Here is a 22,983-nt window from a genome sequence, read left to right as displayed (position 1 = left end):
ACAGCCCAAGACATTGAGGTAGAATTGGGAATAATTCATACAAGCACAACAAACCACATGAATAAAATAGTGGTAATGCACTAACAAAGACAACAATGTTGGGAGTGTAACAGTATTATTTTTAAAGATTGATGGCAAATTACAGTAAATGTTTCCTATAATGCTATATAGATGTTTCCCTAACATAAGGTTTCAGAGGGCCCAGCTAGAGTACTGCAGCTTGTTTTCAACTATATTAAATCACTTTATCAATATACTTCAGTTTTAACAAAAGCTTTCCTAAAGCATATTGGAGACTTGACTTCTAAAACAGATATATGGAAAGGATTCCCTATGCTAAAAGACAAATTTATTGTATAAAAAATTCACATTAAATGTCCTTGGCCAAATATGTCTAATGTTTCATTCTTTTTTCATTTTAATCCTCATTTTACTTAAAAAAAAAAAAATACACACCTTTCCTGTGACGCAATAAGAAATAAGTCTGTCTTGTGGTCCCTCTAGTCTAACGGTCTGCATCTGACAGGGTCACTAAGTTGTATGCTGTAGAATTCCATATTTATCCTCCTGGACCAGTCCTTCCAAAGCTAAGGGATCTTCCCATCACATTTTTACAACATTTTAGTTTTGTGAAGGAGGTAGTCCATTGTAGAAGTTTATCAGCCATGTGTGTTTATGTGTGTGTGTATGTGTGTGTGTGTGTGTATTTTTTTTTTTTTTTTTTGAGAGGGAGTCTTGCTCTGTCACTCAGGCTGGAGTGCAGTGCCACGATCTCGGCTCACTGCAAACTCCACCCCGCAGGTTCAAACAATTCTTCTGCCTCAGCCTCCCAAGCAGCTGGGATTACAGGTGCCCACCACCATACCTGTCTAATTTTTGTTTTTTAGTAGAGATGGGCTTTTACTATGTTGGCCAGGATGGTCTCGAACTCCTGACCTCAGGTGATCCACCTGTCTCAGTCTCCCAAAGTTCTGGGATTCCAGGCATGAGCCAACGTACCCGGCCAGCCATGTGTATATTTAATTCTGTTGAATATCCGTTTATATCTTTGAACCTGTATTACTTTTCAAGGAAGTTCAAACATCTACTAGCTTTTTTTGTGTAGTCCAATGTAATTCTAGTTACTTGAAGTTTACTTTTGAATATGAAGTTTTAGAGTTCCAGAATTTAATGCACAAATCTGCATTTTTCCTGGTGTATCTTTTGTAATCTCCTAGATGATAATCACATAATTCTTTTTTAGCCTCCACATGTCTAATATTAAGAGCCCTTGCGTTGACTTCTGTATTCTTCTTGCAGCTTCTATTTTCCCTTTGTCATTTTAATGGTCATTTTCTATTCATTATAATTATACTGAAAAGGTCAGCCCCGACTCTACACAGATACCATCGTCTCTTCTTGGTTCTAGGAAAGGGAAGAATAACAGTTAAAAAGTTGGGTTGAAAGAGAAATGATACCTGACCACCTCAAGTGCTTGATTAAACTAATAACAAGGGAAGAAAAATGAAATTCTTAGTATTCAGAAACACAGAAGCTCGTGATTTTTAATCCTATATGAGCCAAGCTGCTACTTTAACTATACTAAGTACTGTGGATGGCTAACAAATAAAGCAGAAGATGTAGTGCTTGCCCTTGAGTAGATTCCTATTACATAGGAGAGCTGGAAGAAACATGCATACATACACATATAATACGAACAACATGCAACAAACTTGTACAGAAATAAGAATAAGATGGTTAGGTGACTAAGGCTTAAAAGAAAGAAGATGGAAATCTGACTGTTTTTGGATAAGTAGTTTGAGTCAGACCTTGGGAAACAAGAAAAATCACTCCTAGTGATCTTGAAGAGTACATATTTAGGAGAATGGAATAAGTGAGTAGTAAGGGGGAAATGCAGATGGTCATAGCCTAGGTGGTAAGTGGGTAATGAAGCAAAGAGGCAGCTGATAGAAACAGTTCAGCAAGAAGAGGGAGATAAACAGTATGATAATTAGACAAAAGGGCAGTTGGATCATGTTATTTCCTTTTTTAAAAAAATTTTTTAAAGAAGAGAGACTTTTTTTTTTTTTTTGAGATGGCCTTTTGCCCTGTCACCCAGGCTGGAATGCAATGGCGCAATCTCGGCTCACTTCAACCTCTGCCTCCCTGGTTCAAGCAATTCTCCTGCCTCAGCTTCCCAAGTAGCTGGGATTACAGGTGCACAACACCATGCCCGGCTAATTTTTTGTATCTTTCATAGAGACAGGGGTTTCACTGTGTTGGCCAGGCTGGTCTTGAACTCCTTGTGATCCACCTGCCTTGGCCTCCCAAGGTGCTGGGATTACAGGCCTGAGCCACCATGAGAGACTTGTGTGTGTTTGAAGACAAACAATAAGAAGCCAACAGAGAGGGAGACACAGAGTATGAGTAAGAAAGAAGATTGAGAAGGGACCAAAGTCCCAGCAGAGGCAGGAGAGAAGAGGAGGGAAGAGCCTTAGAGATAAACTGGACATCAAATTGTACAGCATACTGAGCATGAAGGAGGTATTTTGATATTTTAATAATGAGATAGGAGTTGAAAAAGAGGACACAGTAAGTGTGGTAGCATCTACTACTATATTATCACTCTCTGCCATGAGTTTTGTCTGTGAGAAGTTTTAATTCATATAATTGAAGATTTTCTGCATGCCTAAAAGGTAGAAATCAAAGGCTATAGCAGTATGGCAAGTTCTGAGCACTGGTGCCTATGCTTCTCTTTCTGTAGGCCTGGTACAACATGTGTCATCTCCTCATTACTCTCAACTATGTGAAAGGTAGTTCATCATATAATTGTTTTATTAAATGCCCAGTAAGTAGTTGTCAAAAATATAGACAGATGTGAATGTTCTATCCTCTGGGGACTTATATTCTAAAATAAAGCAGGGGGAACTGGATTAACTGAGCTATAATCAGCCATCCTGCCACCATCCAAAGATAAGAAGGATGTGATCATAATAACTGACATATAACAGTATCTAACATTGTATTAAATATAGAAAATGGGCATCCCTGAGGTGTACAACCAATCACACATTCTAAAATACTGGCCAGGTGATAGTTCAGCTTCTAGGTCGCAAGTAACATTCTAAAACCACTTGAAAATACATAAAACCTCTTGTGACAGTACATGATGGTTTGTGTGTATATGCTATGCCAATTCACACTAACTGTATTTTTGTGACAGCTTTATTGAGATGTAGATTATATAGCATAATATAATTGTGTGCTAATTTAAAGTGCACATTTCAGTGATCTTTAGTGTATTCAGAGTTGTGTAGCAATCACCAATATTTAATTCTGGAACATTTTCATCACATCAAAAAGAAACCTCATAGCCATTGGTCGTCACTCCATATCCCCACCTCCCCGCAACCCCTGACGACCACTAATCTACTGCTTGTCTCTATAGATTTGCCTATTTCTACATTTCATATGAATAGAATCATATAATATGTAGCAATGTATCAATACTTCATTTTTATGGCCGAATAATATTCCATAGTATGGGTATACCAAATTTTGTTTATCCATTCATTAGTTGATAGATCTTTGGTGGATTTTTACTTTGGGGCTATTGTGAATAACGATTCTATGAAAATTCACATGGAAGTTTTTATTAGAAAACCTGTTTTTAATTCTTTGGAGTATACACCAAGTTGTGGAATGACTGGTTCATATGGTAATTCTGTGTTTAACATTCTATATTTAACAGTTCTTCAACTGATGAACTGTTTTCCAAAGCGGCTGCACCATTCGACATTCCCACCAGCAATGTATGAGAATGCTAGTTCTCCACATCCTTATACTTGTTATTGTCTGTTGTTTTATTTTAGCCATCCTAATGTGCGTAAAGTGGTATCTCATTGTGGTTTTTATTTGCATATCCCTGATGACTAATGGTGCTAAGCTTCATTTACTGTTCTTATTGGTCATTAGTCTGTCTTCTCTGGAGAAATGTCTGTTCAGATCATTTGCTCTTTTTTCAATTACTTAACTTTTTATCGTTGCATTGTAAGCCTCCTTAATATAGCATAGATACAAGTCCTTTATCCAATATATTATTTGCAAATGTTTTCTCCCATTCTGTGGGCTGCTTTTCCATTTTCTTGATAGTGTCTTTTAAAGCACAAAAGTTTTTAATTTTGACGAAATCCAATTTACGTATTTTTCTTTGTTATTTGTGATTTGATGTCATGTCTAAGAAACTGCTGACAAATCCAAGGTGACAAAGATTTATACCTGTATTTTTGTCTGAGAAATTATAGTTTTATCCCTTACATTTAGTCATTTGATCCATTTTGAGTTGTTTTTTGTATATGATATGAGGAAGGGGGTTGAAGTTTATTCTTATGCATGTGGATATCCAGTTGTTCCATATATATATATATATAATTTGTTGAAAATATTATTATTTCCCCCATTGAATTGTCTTGGTGACCTTGCTGAAAATCAGTTGACCATAAATGTGAGGTTTCATTTCTAGATTCTCAATTGTATTCCATTGATCTATATATCTATCTTAATGCCAGTACTCATTATCTTGATTAGTGGAGGTTCATAATATGTTTTGTAATCAGGAAGTGTGAGGACTCCAACTTTGTTCTTTTTAGATTATTTTAGTTATTCTGGGTCCCTTGCATTTCCATATTAATTTTAGCATCAGCTTGTCTATTTCTGAAAAAGAAAAATGATAGTTGGAATTTTGACAGGGATTGCATTGAATCTGTAAATCAATTTGGGAAGTACTGCCATCTTAACAATAATAAGTCTTTTGGTCCATGAACACAGGATATCTTTCCATTTATTTGGGAAATCTTTAATTTATTTCAATTATATCTTGTAGTTTCTCAGTATACAAGTCTCGCAGTTTCTTTTATTGAATTATCTATAAGAATTTTATTCTTTTTAATGATATTATAAATGGACGTTCTCTTCTTAATTTCATTTTGGAGTTTTCATTACATATAGTCATATTTATTCACAAATTTTTGAATTTTTTGCAATTGGAAATATTTTCTTTCAAGAGGTATTTTATTCCACCTTGACCCATGAGTCTGAGTAAATGTTTGAATATGTAACCATTTGATGATACATTTGTGCTTTATATCAATTTTAGTTTTCACCAAGAAAATTCAAAGTGATTGTCAACTTCATGTACCCATTGATAATCTGTACACAGAAACTTCTACAAGCATAATTTGTATTACACCACATGAGACCGTATAGCAAGTCACAAGAGCCTTCTTAAATTTGGAAACTCATTTTTCTGAATGCTACCTAATGGTCAATAGACCACACCAGAAGAACTGTGAAACTTGAAAGTTTTTTGGGAATGTGGAAGTTTTCAAAATTTAAAGAAATCCTTCTAAATAGAAAATTATGTCTTTGAAATGATATATGTCCAAAAACAGATATACAGAGTCAAAAATGCAACTCAAAATAAGTTATTTAAGGATAAGATTTAGCAATGCCATTTCACTTCTACCTGAGAAGATGTAAGCAATAATAAATAAGCTACTGTACTGGTATCTGTAGTCTTTTGATGTTTAGACGTAATTGTTTACCCTTATACAAGTAATGTGTTTCTCAATTGTAAGATTTGTTAATTAACTTTTCTACACAGTGAGCTATCTATTTCAGTGTCAGTGAGATAGGAGGATTTACTTATAAACATATTTTACTCACAGTTAATTATCAAGACCTATGTGTGTACATAGTTATAATTCTTACTCTCACCAGTAAATTCTTGACATCTACTTAGACATTTAATAAAAACAATTATAAGATGACCTACCTGTCACGTAGTTGAGAGTAATGAAAAAGTTGTACATTTTGACTAAAACGTCAAAATATATTACCAAAATTACTATCAACAAAAAATTATCAACATTACTATTTTATTAATTCATCCAAGCAGTATTTACCAAGTTCCCACTAGGTACAAGCTTCATTCTTCCTTTTCTTTTTCTTTTGACTACTCTTGGGTAATATAATGGATACAAAAAGCATGTGTAATACATAATTGAGAAAATCTACCCCTGAAAAATTGAGAGTTGAATACATATTTTTCTTTAATAGTTCACATAAGGAAAATTACATTAAGCTACACAGATGGACAGTAGCTTTCTACTTACCTTTTAGATGGCTTTTGCTGTATCCCTTTGATCTCTTTACGGCGTTTAATCACAGGGAAAAGGTTAGTTCCACCTCCCATTTTGCTCCAAGCACTGCTAATCTAAATTTGCAAAGACTTGTTACTGTTAAACAAATATTATATTTAAAGCAACATAAAGAAGATGATACTTATGAGACACACCACACTAGGTCTAATTTGGCTAAAAAACACACCAATATCTTTTAAAATTTTTGAAAATGTTAGAGGGTGAAGTAAAGGACAAATATGCTCTTAATGCTGGACAACATAGCTTAGATACTTTATGAAACTTGCAGATGTCTTTAAAATACAATTCTGATTGCTGTTATGGACTATACCATAGCCTTTAATTTAGTCATTTTTACCTTAAAACTTAATGGTGGAATCTTTTTAATGACCATGTGTCAGTATCTTCTACCAATATTCAACTGAGTTTTGCATAGGCTCATAGAATGCAGCATGTCTAGCTATATTAAATATAAAAAATAAATACCCATATATAACATGTGCAGTATATAGTTATTTACCTCCTATTTTATATGGACAATGTTATTAATAATCATGTAATTAGCAATCAAGCATGTATCTGAGTTTAGATATAATGGAATCTTGATTTAGGTGATACAGCCACTGCACACATTGTCTGCCATCAATTCCAGGCCTCTTTTTTTTTCACCTTCCAAGTATCTTGACCTTTGCTTTTTGAACTAAGTTGCCATCACTTAGTGTGCCCTCCTTCAACACAGCCTGTCTGCTATTGATTTTTCCTGCTCAGCAGTTGATGCCTGTGTTGCAACCTATAAAGAGAGTGTTTAGCTCAAACTAAATTGGTAGATATTGGTGAGACTGCGATAAATACAGTACTGCACAGCTTGATATGATCTGTGGCTCTCTGCATTTAATCTCAAATTTGTGCAAGGAAGTATTCTCCAACTGGAGAATATGGTCTTCCTAGGTTTTCCAATATGCTTTAACATAATAAGTGATTAAATGCCAATTAGAACATGTATATTACCAAAAAATGCTGTACATTAATGTTATATTCTATCTCTGCTGTTGACAATTTGCAAACAAAGGATCAAAGTCAATGTTAAGTTTGGCCAAATACATTCCATTTACCTATATTAATACTGAATTTTGGGGGGAAAATCCTATTTTGTATTGTTTTTCTACATTTAATTTCCTTCTCTTTAGTTTGCCCCACATTTTGACTACATTAAGAAAAATTGTGAAATGATAAATGCATTCATAGTTATTATATTATCATCTATAACAAATTTTGAGAAATGATCAAATGGAGCACAGGCTATTTAGTGGTGTAGATTGCTTACAGGGAGATATCTTCCTTTATGATGCACGAAACTCTAAAAGGTCAGAGGCTGAGAAATTTTCCATCTGCAAGCTATGAGAATGTCTCTTCTCTAATACCAAATCACCACACCTAGCTTGCTTTGCTGTTTTTATTTAAATTATAGTTCATGTGCTCATTCGTATGTTGTCATCTCTGTTCAGTCTACCTTGTCTTAGCTGTAATGAAGTTCTCAAAGGGTAAGAGCAACTTCTTTTAAAATTATGTTCATAAATGACTTATGCATATGTACTCCAGATATGTAGGAATGCTAATAATCAGAAAACTCCAACAACACAACTTCCTGAGTTTCTTTTGATTTAGTGAATAACATTTAAGTAGCTTCATTATGCAATATATGATGCTATAAAGTGCAGAATAAAGAGATGATGTAGTATTTGGTAAGGCTTTAATGTAAAGGTTAATGTCCATCAACCAGTTTTGCCCAGATTTTTTAAAAATGACAATATTCATTAAAGTCTATACTTAGCACCTTTAAAACAGTGTTTATCGAACCTAGAATATTTTGAATTGCTTTATATTTATAATATTGTTTGCATAACCAAATGATGCATTTTAAGAGTGATAAAAGCCCCTAATGAGGATAGCAGTTGAATAAACTGAACATTAACTTGAGAACAGAAGTGTCCACATAAACATGGTGTGTTAATTGCCTGCTCATTGAAGACATTGTCAGCTCTAGGACTTAAGAGTTAAATGTATAATCAACCCTTTAGGGGCCAAATTGATCTGTCTCACATGGAAAAAAGTAACTTTCAGTGAAAAATAAGGTCCTCAGTTGGTCATTTATCATTTCAAAGCACATGTTTTATTACAAATGTCAATTCCACAAAATTATGTGTCGTGCAACACATAATTATGTACAAAACTGCATTTGAAATCTATTATTAACAGTTAACAGTGAACATTCTTAAAATAGTTATTACTCTTGGCCTTAACACAAAAAGCAATAATGGAGGTATTTTAGGGAGTTAAAAGCTGTAAGGCATTGGCCTCTGAATAAAGCCACTGCAGGTGTGTCTCTTAATGGGCTGTTAATTTTATAACGGGTGAGCACAAAGGACAGAGACCATGTGTGTTTTTAAACTGTGTTTTTAAACTGTGGAGAAGAAACTGATGGCTGAAAAAATTAAGGTGATGTGAAATGAGGCCAAGTTGAGCTTTCTCGCCTGAGATGTAACCCTCCTTGCTTAAAATCAAGGCAAACTAATTCTTGCTCCTCCTCTTGTATTCCTACCCTCCCCATTACCATATAACAAAAGATTCCATGAAAACACATATTAAACTAGCACATCAGAAATCATTAGACAATATGACAATAAATAATAAAGCTCTGATTGCCCACCCTCAAGGTCCTCCCTCACAGACCAGCTCCTGTTTTTGCTATTAGTACTGTCTAAATCATCCAATTCACAATCACAGGGTTAGCTTTGACTGTCCCTTAGCGTCGACACTTAATGTTCTCTAGACCATTGCTTCTCAGGGTGTGGGCTCTGGACCGTATGACATGGGCATCACTTGGGAGCTTGTTAGAAATGTCTGACTTTGGACCTACTGAATCAGAATTTGCATTTTAAAAAACTTCCTTCTTGTACGCATTAAAATTTGCGAAGTTCTATTGCAGAATCTTCCTGAGCATTGTCTCTCATACCTTCTCCTTCTTTCCATTCACCCGAAATTATTTTTCACTGGGAAGTAGTTTTTCTACATGAACTGTTTGGTCATACCCTAAATTTAGATCTTCACGTCATTTCACCTGAATCATCTATGATTCCTATGTCATTCTTGTGTCCCTCTGCTCTAATTCATCCTACCTCTGCCTTAAGGTTAGCCTTTCTAACGTACCGAAACCTCTTCCTTCTTAAAAACCCTATCCTTTATTAAATAAACCCTTTTGGCTGGCTCTCCAGGCCCTAGAAAACATAATTTCCTTCTTTCCTCCAGCCCTAACTCCAACTGCTCCTCTCTATAGACACATGCCCTACACCTTAGCTTTACAGTCTCTTTCCTCTTCTTAGTTTAAGCCATCCTTTCCATGTGCACCACTCTTCCCAATAACTCTTCTGAAATCCTCACTCTCCTCTAAGGTTCATCTTCAATGCCACTTCCCATAGCAACGTTTTCTCATTCATTCATTTGTTCTATCAATACATATGTATCATCTACGTTCTTTGCCTACAGTTGCCTACATTGTTCTAGGTACTGGGAATAAACCAATGAATAAAACAGCCACAGTTCTTGTCCTCATGGAGCTTACATTCTATTGAGGGAAAATAGACAATAAACAATAAATAAGTAAAATATGTAGAATGTTAGATGGTGATGAGTGCTAAGGAGAAATAAAAGAAGATAATGAGGATAGAGACATCTAGGGATGAGGAGTATCCTCTAATCAAATAACTTTCCCTTTTTCAAATACACAGAGCACTTATTTTTCTTTACAGTGAGGTTACATGTGCTTGTCCTATTTTTCCTGCTATTTTCAAAGCTCCTTGAGAGCAACAACTGCCTCTTATTCATCTTTGTATCTCTTGCAGCTACCAAGACAGCACTCAGTAAATAATGGCTAAAAGGAGTGAAATTGATTGAAATAAATGCAATAGGATTTGAAGAGAAGGGAGAAACTGACATATTGGGTGGTTGGGGAAGGCTTCTTAGAAGATACTTAATTTGGGCAAGGCCTTGAAAGACAGATGGGGTGGGGAGGAAGAAAAAGCTGAGTAAGTTGCTTTGGTATATTTGTTCTTGAAAAGCTAAAAAACATTGCTTTATAAATTAAGATTAATATGGTGCATAATTTTCTCTATTTTTAAAACTAGTGTTTCAGAAGGGACGGGCGATAGACACTGGAGAAGTTGACATTGGTGCACAGGTCATGCAGACCATTCCACCTGGTTTATTCTGGCGTTTCCAGATTACTATCCACCATCCGATATATCTGAAATTCAATATTTCTTTAGCCAAGGACTCTCTACTGGGAATTTATGGCAGAAGAAACATTCCACCTACACATACTCAGGTATTTGATATTATAGGTATTTTCTTGAACCCTTTTCAAGGGTGATGGGTTGAACAGTTCAGGGTTTGTGACTTGTGAAATGTGTGGTTGTCAAAGATGAGGACAGAAAAATATTTGTCATGAATAAATATCTAGAATAATTACACTGAAACTAATGAAAAAAATGACATGGAGAAATAAACAATAACGTTTAGCAGAGCAGATTCAGAAAAGAAAGTTTAAGATAGTACCCTTTAAACTTGACTTCCGCTTCCAGGAACAGACTGTTCAGGAACTTCCCAGATCTTGCTTAGCTTTACTGCCCCCACTACCTTCCCTGATTTCATTCATCTGTGTCCCCTTTTCCCAATGAAGGAAGGCATGTTAATCAGAAATTAGTGAGACATTAGGCAAAAAGGTAGATTTTGTCTTACAGGTAGAAATATTTCTTTGCTATTGTTAATAATAACTTAAATGTACAAAACCTCTATGATTTTCATAGCCCTTCCATAAACCTTAAACATCTCATTTCTCTTACTTTCTTCTCTGTATTTTTTCCCCAAATGAACCCATTTCAAGCACTACTTCATTTAACAAGTAGCAAAAGTAATCAAACATCTAGGCTTGCTTTTTCTCTAACAGGTATGACTATAGTTAAAACCTTACCTTCAGTTAGTCAAGAGATCATGTTAAACAAAGAAACAAATGAAAAAACCACCTTACTTTCTGGGCCAGAATAGAAAGGGAATTAGAATGCATCCAAATGTGACTCAAAAAATAAATGTTCAAGGAAACATGTGCCAGGTGATTGTCAACTGATTAGAACAAATGGAGGGAGTAGCCTTTTGAATATGTAAATATGTCACCCACAAAGGTAGTAAATTATGATGAATGTTCTCAAATTTTTGACTGTTTATTCATTTTAAAAAACTTTACAACTGTTTTTAGTTCGTAGACAAGGTCACGGTAACATTTATGAGTGGAAGGTGGATTTTCAGATATCAGATACTTTAGTAAAAGGTCAAGATTCTCCTGCATAATACTAAACAAATTTTCTTTCTATTTTTTATTTATTCATTTTTTTAAACAATTATTGTGAATACTCTCAATCTGAAAGGTTGATAGTATTTACAATTATAGTGATGGTTTTTCTCAGAATTAATAATGTGCTTTTGAGTTTAAATATGCTCTTTCACAAACTTTTTAAAATTTTTATGAAATTTTTTAAATTAAAAAAATTTTTTTTAAACAAAGGGCATTGCTTGGTTGCACAGGCTGGTCTCCAGTCCCTGGGGTCAAGTCATCCTCCTATCCTGGCCTCCCAAAATGTTGGGATTACAAGCATGAGCCACCATGCCTGGCCAAGTTTAAATACACTTAAAAATTGATAACCTCCTCTTCCACTTGGCTCACCTTCAAAACAAAGAAGTATGAAATAGGGGAGTTGAAGTTAGGGATGTTTCTCAGTCTAGAAGAAAAAGTAGTGGCTCATGTTTATGCTTGTATTTGTTCCAGTTTGATTTTGTAAAACTAATGGATGGCAAACAGCTGGTCAAGCAGGACTCCAAGAGCTCTGATGACACACAGCACTCCCCTCGGAACCTGATCTTAACTTCACTTCAGGAGACAGGTTTCATAGAGTATATGGATCAAGGACCTTGGTATCTGGCATTTTACAATGATGGAAAAAAGATGGAGCAAGTATTTGTGTTGACTACAGCAATTGGTAAGCTGCTTTGCCTAATATGTTGAATTGACAGTTCAACTCTAGAAAGACACAGTCAGTAATGACAGTGTCCTGGGGGTTATTTAAGCTTATTACTCAATTTGAGTTGAAGTCATTATTCAGGAAAGGTTGCTATGATAAAAGTTTATATTGTTGTTATCATCGATGTTGTTTAAATATTGATTCAGATTTTTTTTAAAGCTACTTTATTTGTTACTATTCTGAAACACTTGCCATACACCTTTTTATGTGTTCTAAACAGGAATAATTACCTTAGTAATATTATTATCAAGGCTACATAGTTGAACAACTTTAGTGAAAAAGGGAATAAGCAAGTTAATTTAAGTTCTATTATTTTTAAAAAGCAATGAATACCTTATTCAAATAGAAAACCTAGTGTCAGTACAGTTCTTCTTTAGAAAAATGATTCTAGGACCATTAGGGCTTTAAAATACAACATAAGATTATTTAGAAAAGAATATTAAGGATAATAACTTGAGTCATTCAAAGCCCTTTCTTATAGAATATTTTAGTTTGAAATTCATTACAGGGTCGCTTTCAGCGTGCTCAGGGCCTTTTAAAACATGTCCTTTTTAGTGCAGTGCCTGCATATACTCATTCACTTTCACCCTAGTTAGTTTTAGACATCTCATTCTTTTGTCATTTTTCAGTAAATAGTCCCCTGACCCTTTGTGTGAATAAAGCTGAGCTCCTTAGCAATTTTAGAGTCCTGGGAATAAACAACTCATAGACACAGTATCATATTGTGTGAATTTTCCTAAAACACATGTCTTTTAAAAGACAAGAAAATATTTTACAGCTGTCAGTTTTCAATACAGTTCTCAGCACTTTATCCTTTAGTTAACCTGTTCAGCCATATGTTTAGGAAGATGTGTTGACTGTTAATAGATATACCATCTGCTCTTTTAACAATTATGTTCTATTTTTACTTGATGCTGAAGACCTTGAGTCAGTAGAAAATGGTATTCCAGCCATAAGATTATCAAAACTTTCTTCTAAAGTAATCAGAAAGGCAATACAATGGAATTGATGATGTTTCTCCTAGAGAAAAACTCCACTGATCTTATATCTTCAAAAGACAAAATATTTGTTTGTTAAAATATAAAATAAAATTTTAAGTCATGTCACTGTTTTGCTATTGACAGACTCAGTGGGGCAGGTTCAAGAGATGAATATTTCATGACATTTTTCTATAGAGCCTAATTTTAATAATGTGCATGTCAATGAGTTATGAGAGGTTGAGTTTCTCCTAAAAATAAGAGAAATTAGAAGATATAAAATATTTGTGACAATTTTCTGTCTTCCTGTTATCCTTACTCTTAGGCTTAAGTTAAAACACTAAACAATGTATTAACCTTCCAAAAATCGACAGACCCAAAAACATGCTTAGAGGTTTTTTCCTGTCCCTTACTTCCTCCTGCAAAGAACCTAAACTTTAAGTTCCAGTTCATATCATCCACATATCAAGCTGTCAGTTTCATATGCACCAACGTATTTGCTCTTTGCTTATGCAAGTCAGTTTCTTTACTTTTCTCCTGTCTTTTTAAAATTAGAAGCAACAGAAACATTTCTACTACTATTCCACTTAAAGAAAATTCAAGTAAATTTTCCCAAAATCAGAAGGCCTGTAAGTCATTTACCCTAAATTCTCCTTTTTTTTTTTTTTTTTTGAAATGAAGTTTTGCTCTGTCACCTGGGCTAGAGTGCAATGGCGCAATCTCAGCTCACTGCAACTTCTGCCTCCTGGGTTCAAGAGATTTTCCTGCCTCCACCTCCCAAGTAGATGGAATTACAGGTGCCCACCACCAAGACCAGCTAATTTCTGTATTTTTATTAGAGATAGGTTTCACCATATTGGCCAGGCTGCTCTTGAACTCCTGACCTCAGGTGATCCACCTGTCTCGGCCTTCCAAAGGGCTGGGATTACAGGCGTGAGCCACCGGGCCTGGCCTCCTAATTTTATTTTTGTTTTTGAAGTTTATCTTAACCAGTGTAAAAATAAGCCAATATATTTGATTAAACAAAGTCAGATTTGTATGAATTTTCTCTAAATGCTGCTCATTTATCTATTCCACGATAATGTTAGAATCAGTTGATTGATCTCAACTATAATTGGTCTGCTACTAGCAAGGATGAAGACAATTAATAACTAACATTTACTGAATGACTAATACAGGTCATACACTGGCCTAAGTTACTATATATTATTTTCCAGTAGTATAGGCAGCATTGTCAATATCCCTTAATTTCAGGCAACTTGCTCTGTAGCAGGATAATAGATAGCATTTATGGAGTGCCACTCTGCCCCAAGCACTGTACTACATGCTTTGCACTCAGATATCTTGTTTGATTCTCATCACAACCCAGAAAGCTCAGGAATAGTGATACATATATCACAAATAACTAAATGGAGGCTTGGAAAGAATAAATACTTTGGCAAGGTCTCACAGACAGCAAGTGGCAAAATTGAAATTTGAGAACCAGTATGTCTGATCCCAAATTCCATGCCCTTTAGACTATATTCATTCTATAAGATTATTCATTACGTGTGGTTTCTCCCATGAGGGTAACTAGCAGAAACAAAACCTATCATCAGCACCCAGATGCAAATACCAAGGGGCTTTTGACTGTAGTGTAAGAACAGGGTTTTAAACATAGAACTTCAAAATTATTCTCACCTCTAAGGCACTGGACTCTAGGAAGTAATTCTGAAGTAAGATTTAAAAGATAGAAGGCAAAGATTACTGGAGGCCTACATAAATACAAAAACCCATTCTTTTTCATCACTAGTTGTTTATGTGCTCCTGCTGCAGCCATCTTCCTCCTGGAGTCCCTAGGCTATTCCAATGTATCTTTGATACCCAGTGGAAGTGGCAGCTTTCAAATCCTAGATTGCCTTCTCTTCTCATTTGCATTGCTGGGGTTAAGCTTTGCACAGCCCTTTGGGCCCAGGGACAGTTCTTAAATAAGTCAATAAGATGTAGGGATTTTTATTTACTTCGATAGCAAGCTTTATTAAACATTTTTTCTAGAAGAGCTACATTCCCACAAGGCTGCTTCCATAAAGTTGCCAATAGGATGTGGTATGAAATTAAATTCAACTATATTTATTTTTGAAAGCTTCCTCTATGACCTCCTACTAACCATCCAGCAAGGGGTGCGGGGGCGGGGTGGAATTCAAATGTAGATTTAAGAAGTGCCGCTACTGTTTGGTACAAGAATGCTAGATGAGTAGAAAACAAACAAATAATTGTTCCACCTATGAATGATAAAAAGTCTCTTTGTGCCTTTTCATAACTACTTGTTAAAAAAATTAATGATTTTCTGAAGATAACTAATGTTTTAATGAGTTAAAAACAATTGGCTCTTTGCTGAATGCTACAGTTCAGTCAGCCGAGGTGTGGTTAAGTAAATGTCACATGACACTTGCTTAGCCAGTTGAGTTTTCTGACACTGTGATGAGGGCAGACCGGCATAAACATGCAAAAAGCAATCTGATGTGTTGGCACCATTAGACGAATAATATCTTCAATTAATAATAGGGTGGCTATTCACACCAGCCACTAGATTCATTCCCAGCTTTTAAGAATCCCCCAAATGGACTAGACACCTCTTTCTTTTTCTTGTTTTTATTCTGCTCAAGGCAAAAATGCAACATTTAGAACACAAGTTCTCTAACTATGGAAGTTTACTATGTAAAGCATTGGTTCTCAATGCTTTCATGTGGTGAACACAGGCAGGGTCACCTGGGGTGTTTGTCAGAATGTAGATGACTGGGCTGCATTCCTCCCAAGTAGATTTGGTAGATCTAGAGCTGAAGCACCAGCATCTGCATTTTAAGTGCCCCAGCTGATCTACTGATACGAGTAAGCCACAGGCCAAGATTGTAGAAATGCTATTTCTCAACCCTCATTATAAATTCTCACTTCTATTGTTCAGTGGAAGATACCAGGACCACCTCCTAGAATCTTTCCTTCTAATCAGAAATAGCTTATCTAAATGAAACTTGGTGAAGCAAGTAATTTGGATTGAAAAAGGAAAAAAAAGGGTACACAAGAAAAGTGTGAGTTTAATAGGCCAGAGCTCTAAACTCAGACTCCAAGAATGCTAAGCATGAGAAATTTATAAAAAGGGATAATGAGAAGACGACAAAACACATATATACACGCGCGCACACACACACACACACACGCACACACACACGCACACACACACCCACACACGCGCGCACACACACACACACGCGCGCACACACACACACGCACACACACACACACGCACACGCACGCACACACACACACACGCACACACACACACGCGCGCACACACACACGCACACACACACACACACACCCCACAAAAGCACTGCAAGAATAAAAGCATGGGCACCATAATAGTTCATAGACTTAGAATTTGATCATTATTGTGCCTGAACACAATTTTAAAATACAAACATTTTTTTTTACCTCATTGTCAGAGAGACTGACATTTGTATAACACTATAGATTTTCAGAGAAGTTACCTAAGTCTTATAAAAGTTCATTGCGCTGTACATATTTATATCACCAGAACTACCTATGGGTACCTTCAAAGCTGTCTCAATTCATCTGAGATCTATTCTTCTCTAAGAATGGATTGAAAGGAAGTTAGTGGCAGAAAACTGATAAACATTTACAGTTAAGAAAGCATTTCTCAACAAAATACTTAGGTTCTAATGCTTTTAGTGGTGGTGAATTTAATATGAACACTTACTTTAAAAGCTTTCCATTGTCACTTATTAATGAAAATGAAATACTGAATATCATATTTAAGCTGTCAAGATAGTAGATTAAATAAGTTGCTAGAGAAGAAACTTTATTTGCTAAAACCTAAATTTGAAAAACAAACAGTAGACTTAGTCATCTGGGTTACATTTTTAAAGCCTGTTTTGTTTTTGAGAAATGCTCTGTAATCTTGGTATTTTTTTTTTTTAGCTTTATCATGAATGTCTCTTAAGAATACAATTCAACTAGATCATTTATGTATTTTAGAGATAATGATGCTTTTTAGTTCCACTCTTGGTTAGCCAATTCAGCAAACTCAGGGCCCTTTTCATAATTTTGTACTGCATGTGACATCTTAAAGAAGTCTTTGGTATGTGATTTTGGGCAGTAAGTGTGCCACAAACAGCAAAGGGCAAAATTGTCATAGGTCCAGAGTTCCTGCAACTTATAAAATATTAAAGACTCTACAGCCTGGAGATTTGTTCATTTTTGATCTTTTTCTCTATATTACTAGAAATAATGGATGACTGTTCAACCAATTGCAATGGAAATGGAGAGTGTATCTCTGGCCATTGTCATTGTTTCCCAGGATTCCTTGGACCTGACTGTGCTAGAGGTAATGTTGCTCTGTTTTTCTGATTGGTTTAAGAAAATAGATGTGATTTCATAACTCAGAATTAGTAGGAATAGTAATAGTAAGTAATATTAGTAGTGGTGACAGCAACAGCAGCAGTGTCCCCTACTGTTGCTGCCAAAAGCTGCGCACTTACTAAGCCAGGCACTGTTCTAAATGTTTGTGTTCCATCTTTTAATTCCAACTTCCTACAATAGCTCTATGATATAGGTCTGCTGTTATCCATTTTTTATGGACAAAGAGGGTTTAAGTGACTTAACTAGGGTTACATAACAGCTAGGATTTGTACCTAGGTTGTCTGACCAGTCACTACATGTTGTGTGTATTTCCTTCATAAACTATTTCATAATGAGCTGACTTTAAAAACGAACTAAGCTGTTAACTGCTGATACGCTCCAATGTATGTGGAAGGGGTGGGTTATCACCAAATGAGTAAGGAGGCTACAAAGTAAAGACTGAAAAGTCAGAAATTAAACTTAGCAAACTTCACTCTTCCTGTGACTTGTCCATAGTTTAATTTTTGAAAAGCGTTGGGTAAATCACATCGTGTTTTCCCATAGACTTACAGTTATTATTTTAGAGATGCTTTCTGCTCATTTTCACTGTATTCTTAAAGTTCCCAGTCTGCTAATACCTTAGTATTAGGTTTCTCAGATACTTTGTTTCTTTCTATTAAATTCCATTCAGTAGAGAATTCTAAAACACTTGCTAGGTTTCCAGCACGGTGATAGATCTGGAGGAGGAGGGGTTGGGGGAGGAGGTGATGGCTGGTATTAAAAAATCAGTAAGACAAAAGATACAGGTCTTGTCCTCAAAAAGCCCATAGTTTTAATAAGGAGACCAATAATGACAAAGCAGAATAAGAGCTCTAATGAAGGTCTGCACAATGCATTAGAGGAGCAGACATCTGCCCAATAGAAATCTATTTAATTACACAACTTTTTAAAGATAATATTGTATAATATTAATAACTCTTTATGTATTGCTTTTCAAAATTTCAGATTTTGCTTCCTAAAAGTAATATACGACTCCCTGAGGAAGAGAAATATAAGAAAGAAAAATCCTAGCTTAAAATAATAATAACAGTTTAAACTCTTAACTGTTAAGGGTGAGATCAAAAGCAAGTACTTGAAATAATTTCTCCACTCCGGATGTTTTGTTTTTTTTTTTTTTTTTTTTTCTTTTTTTGAGACGGAGTTTCACTCATGTTACCCAGGCTGGAGTGCAATGGCGCGATCTCGGCTCACCGCAACCTCCGCCTCCTGGGTTCAGGCAATTCTCCTGCCTCAGCCTCCTGAGTAGCTGGGATCACAGGCATGCGCCACCATGCCCAGCTGATTTTTTGTATTTTTTAGTAGAGACGGGGTTTCACCATGTTGACCAGGATGGTCTCGATCTCTTGACCTTGTGATCCACCCGCCTCGGCCTCCCAAAGTGCTGGGATTACAGGCTTGAGCCACCGTGCCCGGCCACTCCGGATGTTTTTTAATTTACCTTTATCTCACTCCCATAAGAGGAAAATTCTGTTTGTAATCATGAGCATGTGCCTATTTAATAAAGGGTAAGGCAGAAATAGTATAGTTTTTTGCCTGAAATATGAGAATCAATAGAGAATTGCTCTTTGGAGACTTTGAAAGCATTATGAGAACATTACAAGTTCATTTGCCAACCTTCAGATTCCTGCCCTGTGCTGTGTGGTGGAAATGGAGAATACGAGAAAGGACACTGTGTCTGCCGGCATGGCTGGAAGGGGCCAGAGTGTGACGTTCCAGAAGAACAATGCATTGATCCAACATGCTTTGGCCACGGCACCTGCATCATGGGAGTCTGCATCTGTGTGCCAGGATACAAAGGAGAAATATGCGAGGAAGGTCAGAATCCCATTTTAATCTATTGCTTCAGGCTTTTCTCTCAGTTGTCCAACTTGTCATTCTGTTCTCCTAGTAGAGATGCAAGTGGCATTTGCAAACAATAAATGCTCAGCATCTTCTTAGGATGTGCGGTAGAGGGTTAGGGTCAGCAGAGCTCATGTCTCTTCCGACAGATTCTAATGTTATACATGAGGCTGTATCTGTGACACTTTCAGGGCAATAATGAAAAATAGTATTGTCCCTCCCTGATTGCTATCACTGTTTTATAGCTTGAAAATGTTCATATTGATGATTTTAGATGTTAACTCATATGTTTTCATTATTACAGAGTGCCTTATGCTACATCTCACTTTAAAGCACATAGTACAAATAATAATATATGCACTTTTGCAGCTGTTTCGCAAATGTTTTCTTTGGGAGTGATTTGTAATTACCATCATTATTATTGCTTTATATTATTTATTTTTACATACCTCATGCTGAAACTTGACCTCCATGCCTAAGGAAGAAGGCTTACCACTAATGAGTTTCAAAGCTGTGCCTTTATATTAAATTCACCCCAAAGGAGTCTTATCCCCCAAAAATTTTGAAATGGCAAGTTTTATCATTTAAAGAGACGCACTGGAAAATAAGTTTACTAGTAATTAGACCTTTTTTCATGCTGCATTCCTCAAACAAGACTGATTTCAGAAATAATATTAAACCATTACCATGGGAGATGGTCTCATCATAACTGTTGTTCGGGAAAGAGGCTGCTGAAAATGCACAATAATTGCTTTTTAAAGATAGCTCATTAAGACTATTACACAGCATTCTAAAGGGTTTAATCTCATGAACAAGCAAGACTTTAGCTTTTCACCTCCCATTAGCAATAGTAGAATTTTGGTGTGATGATTATATCTGCTCCAATAAATGGCATTTGGCCTAGACAAGGCACTGAAGTTCCTGAGTTACTTTCGGAAAATGTTTTTATGGTGATCCAGCTGAAATAATTATATTTAAGTCACAAATTCAGATGCTATATTGACCCACACAGAGTTAGTTTTTAAAAAATACTATCACATCTACAAATTACCATGAAAAACATGTAATCTAATTAAATTAGACCCCTCTAATTTAAATTCTGCAAGCAGTTTAAAACAGAGTTTGCTTAAATTAGTCTTGTCCAGGGTCACTAAGATTATCTGTAGAATAACCAAGATATTAAGGACTAATGCTCAGCACATTTAATGGTATAAATTTTTCAAATACAATAGAAAAAAATGTTTTAAATCAAACATTGCAGCAGGAGCCCACAGACTGAAGCAGGCCTATGAATGGGTTTTGTTTTGCTTACATCGTGTTGCTGTTATTCAATGTGACTTATTTGCCAAAATTTAAAAATAGGGAAGTGCTGTATGAAAATTCCTGTTTCTGGCTTCTTTAAACATTAGAAAGTCTGGTGACCCTGGGCCCACATTGCTACGTGGTGGCAATCAAGTGGAGCCAAGTAGCAGCAGTTCTTTTTAAAAGGATACTTGTTTTCAGTTTTCTCCCAGTCCACCCTTAATTTCTTACATACGGCCCATTTCATTCCTGTATGCCACCTCCCTGGCCCCTTTAGCCATATTATTTTGTGCTTCTAAATTAAATACGACATGCATGATTTAAATGTGAATTCCATGAATACACTGAAGCAGCCTTCTTAATAAAATAGGCTATATTAAGTTAAATATTATTTTATTAAAATTATTATTCTGTAATATAACAAAATGGCCTTCTTCTGAAAAAAGATTCTATACTTTGGACTTTCCCTCTCTCTTCAAATCATGAATCAAATTAGATGTACCATCTGGTATTTATTTGCTTATTAGCACAGATAATAAAGTATTGTGCTAATGATTCCAAGATCTTGGGTTAAATATAATGGCAATAACATTAATTATAATAGTGCTTAGTTAAACTTAGTCTGTCCTACGACCCCAAGCCACACCCTAAAAGTAGGAAGTCTTGCAAATGCAGGCAGGTTGTCATGGTCTATTTTTATTGCTGGAAAATTAATTCAAAGCATACATCCTCATTACGATTAAGTATTTTAGTCCCATTTGTATGGGAAGACTAGAAATTTGGAAATCGACCTTTCTATTTCCCAGGCATGGTTACTAGTTAAAAGCACAAAACAATTTTTCCCCAAGGCAAACATAGGAGCCTACCTCTAAAACAGTATATACATTTGTTAGAATGCATACAAAATTTCCAGACTCACAGAATCAGGGACAAATGGAATTGGGTCTATGATATTCTAAGACATTGAAAACTATGTCATAGTGTTCTTGTGGAAGGAGAAGCCATGAAGAAATGAATTTTTAAATTAAGTTTAACATGTTACATTTTCAGTACTTCTAAGGAATAAATGAGAGATTATAAAAAATTGATATAAATTTTATTTATTTATATAATTTTATTTCATGCAGCATCATTCACCTCACCCAATACCTTGAATAAGCCAAATTTCAAAAATTTATATAAACTCCTTTAGACCTATTAAGGAAAAGTCTTCTCTGGGAGCTATGCTTCCAACTTCAGAAAGGATAAGGAATGACTTACTAAAAATTCTTGGGCTTTTCTGTGAAGCTGAGGACTTTCTGTTGAAGGCCCACAGTACTCCACCCACTAATTTGTGTGGGGATACTGCACACTGTCCACAGTTTCACACAGCGTATGTGCGGTTTCCTTCTCCTTCTAAATATGGGTTGCAACCTTTATGATACCACACCATATTTTGAAGTGTTAGTAATATGGTTTGACAGAGTATTTGCATGAGTCATTTTATTGCCTAATTAAAGCAACATTGATGATATAAAACTAGGAAATCAATGTAATCTCTATTTCTTTGTACTAAGGTATGTGGGCCATACCTGTTCACTATTAACCACCCCTCACCCCACTTTTTTGTGCCTTCAGAGGACTGCTTAGACCCAATGTGTTCCAACCATGGCATCTGTGTAAAAGGAGAATGTCACTGTTCTACTGGTTGGGGAGGAGTTAACTGTGAAACACCACTTCCTATATGTCAAGAGCAGTGCTCAGGACACGGGACTTTTCTTCTGGACACTGGAGTATGCAGCTGTGATCCCAAGTGGACAGGATCTGACTGCTCAACAGGTATAGTGGAGTTATTTTCTTTCTTCCTCTACTGTTGAATATCTAACTGTTCTTTCCTTAAGGTAGTGCTTCTTAAAATGTGATCTGTACACCTTTGTGAGTCATAAGGGGCTTCCAGTTATGTCCTACGTTAGTATTTTACTGAATTTTTATTTATAACATGCAATTACCTATTTTTCTCATCTTGTTTTTCATTGTAGGTCTGTGCTTGAATTTCTATCTTCATTTTGTATTCTCCTACAGCTACTTAATATATTACCAAATGTCCTACTGTTAGTTCTATGC

At 35.7% G+C, this 22,983-nt stretch overlaps 1 protein-coding gene across 2 annotated transcripts in view; it reads left to right on the top strand.

Annotated features, from left to right (window-relative positions):
* Nucleotides 1–22,983, top strand: part of TENM1 (teneurin transmembrane protein 1) — a 355,328-nt gene that overhangs the window by 78,360 nt on the left and 253,985 nt on the right. For both annotated transcript variants that reach the window (XM_032268248.1, XM_032268247.1), the window contains exons 4-8: nt 10,361–10,560; nt 12,055–12,265; nt 17,564–17,665; nt 19,360–19,554; nt 22,498–22,698. In XM_032268248.1, coding sequence (XP_032124139.1) covers nt 10,361–10,560; nt 12,055–12,265; nt 17,564–17,665; nt 19,360–19,554; nt 22,498–22,698 — 909 coding nt within the window. The remainder of the gene's footprint in view (nt 1–10,360; nt 10,561–12,054; nt 12,266–17,563; nt 17,666–19,359; nt 19,555–22,497; nt 22,699–22,983) is intronic.

Source organism: Sapajus apella, unplaced genomic scaffold, assembly GCF_009761245.1.
Source record: "Sapajus apella isolate SASKATOON/1434 unplaced genomic scaffold, GSC_monkey_1.0 scaffold176, whole genome shotgun sequence".
Lineage (NCBI taxonomy): Eukaryota > Metazoa > Chordata > Mammalia > Primates > Cebidae > Sapajus > Sapajus apella.
The sequence above is the reverse complement of the archived record's forward strand: the minus strand, read 5'-3'. Positions and strand labels throughout refer to the sequence as shown.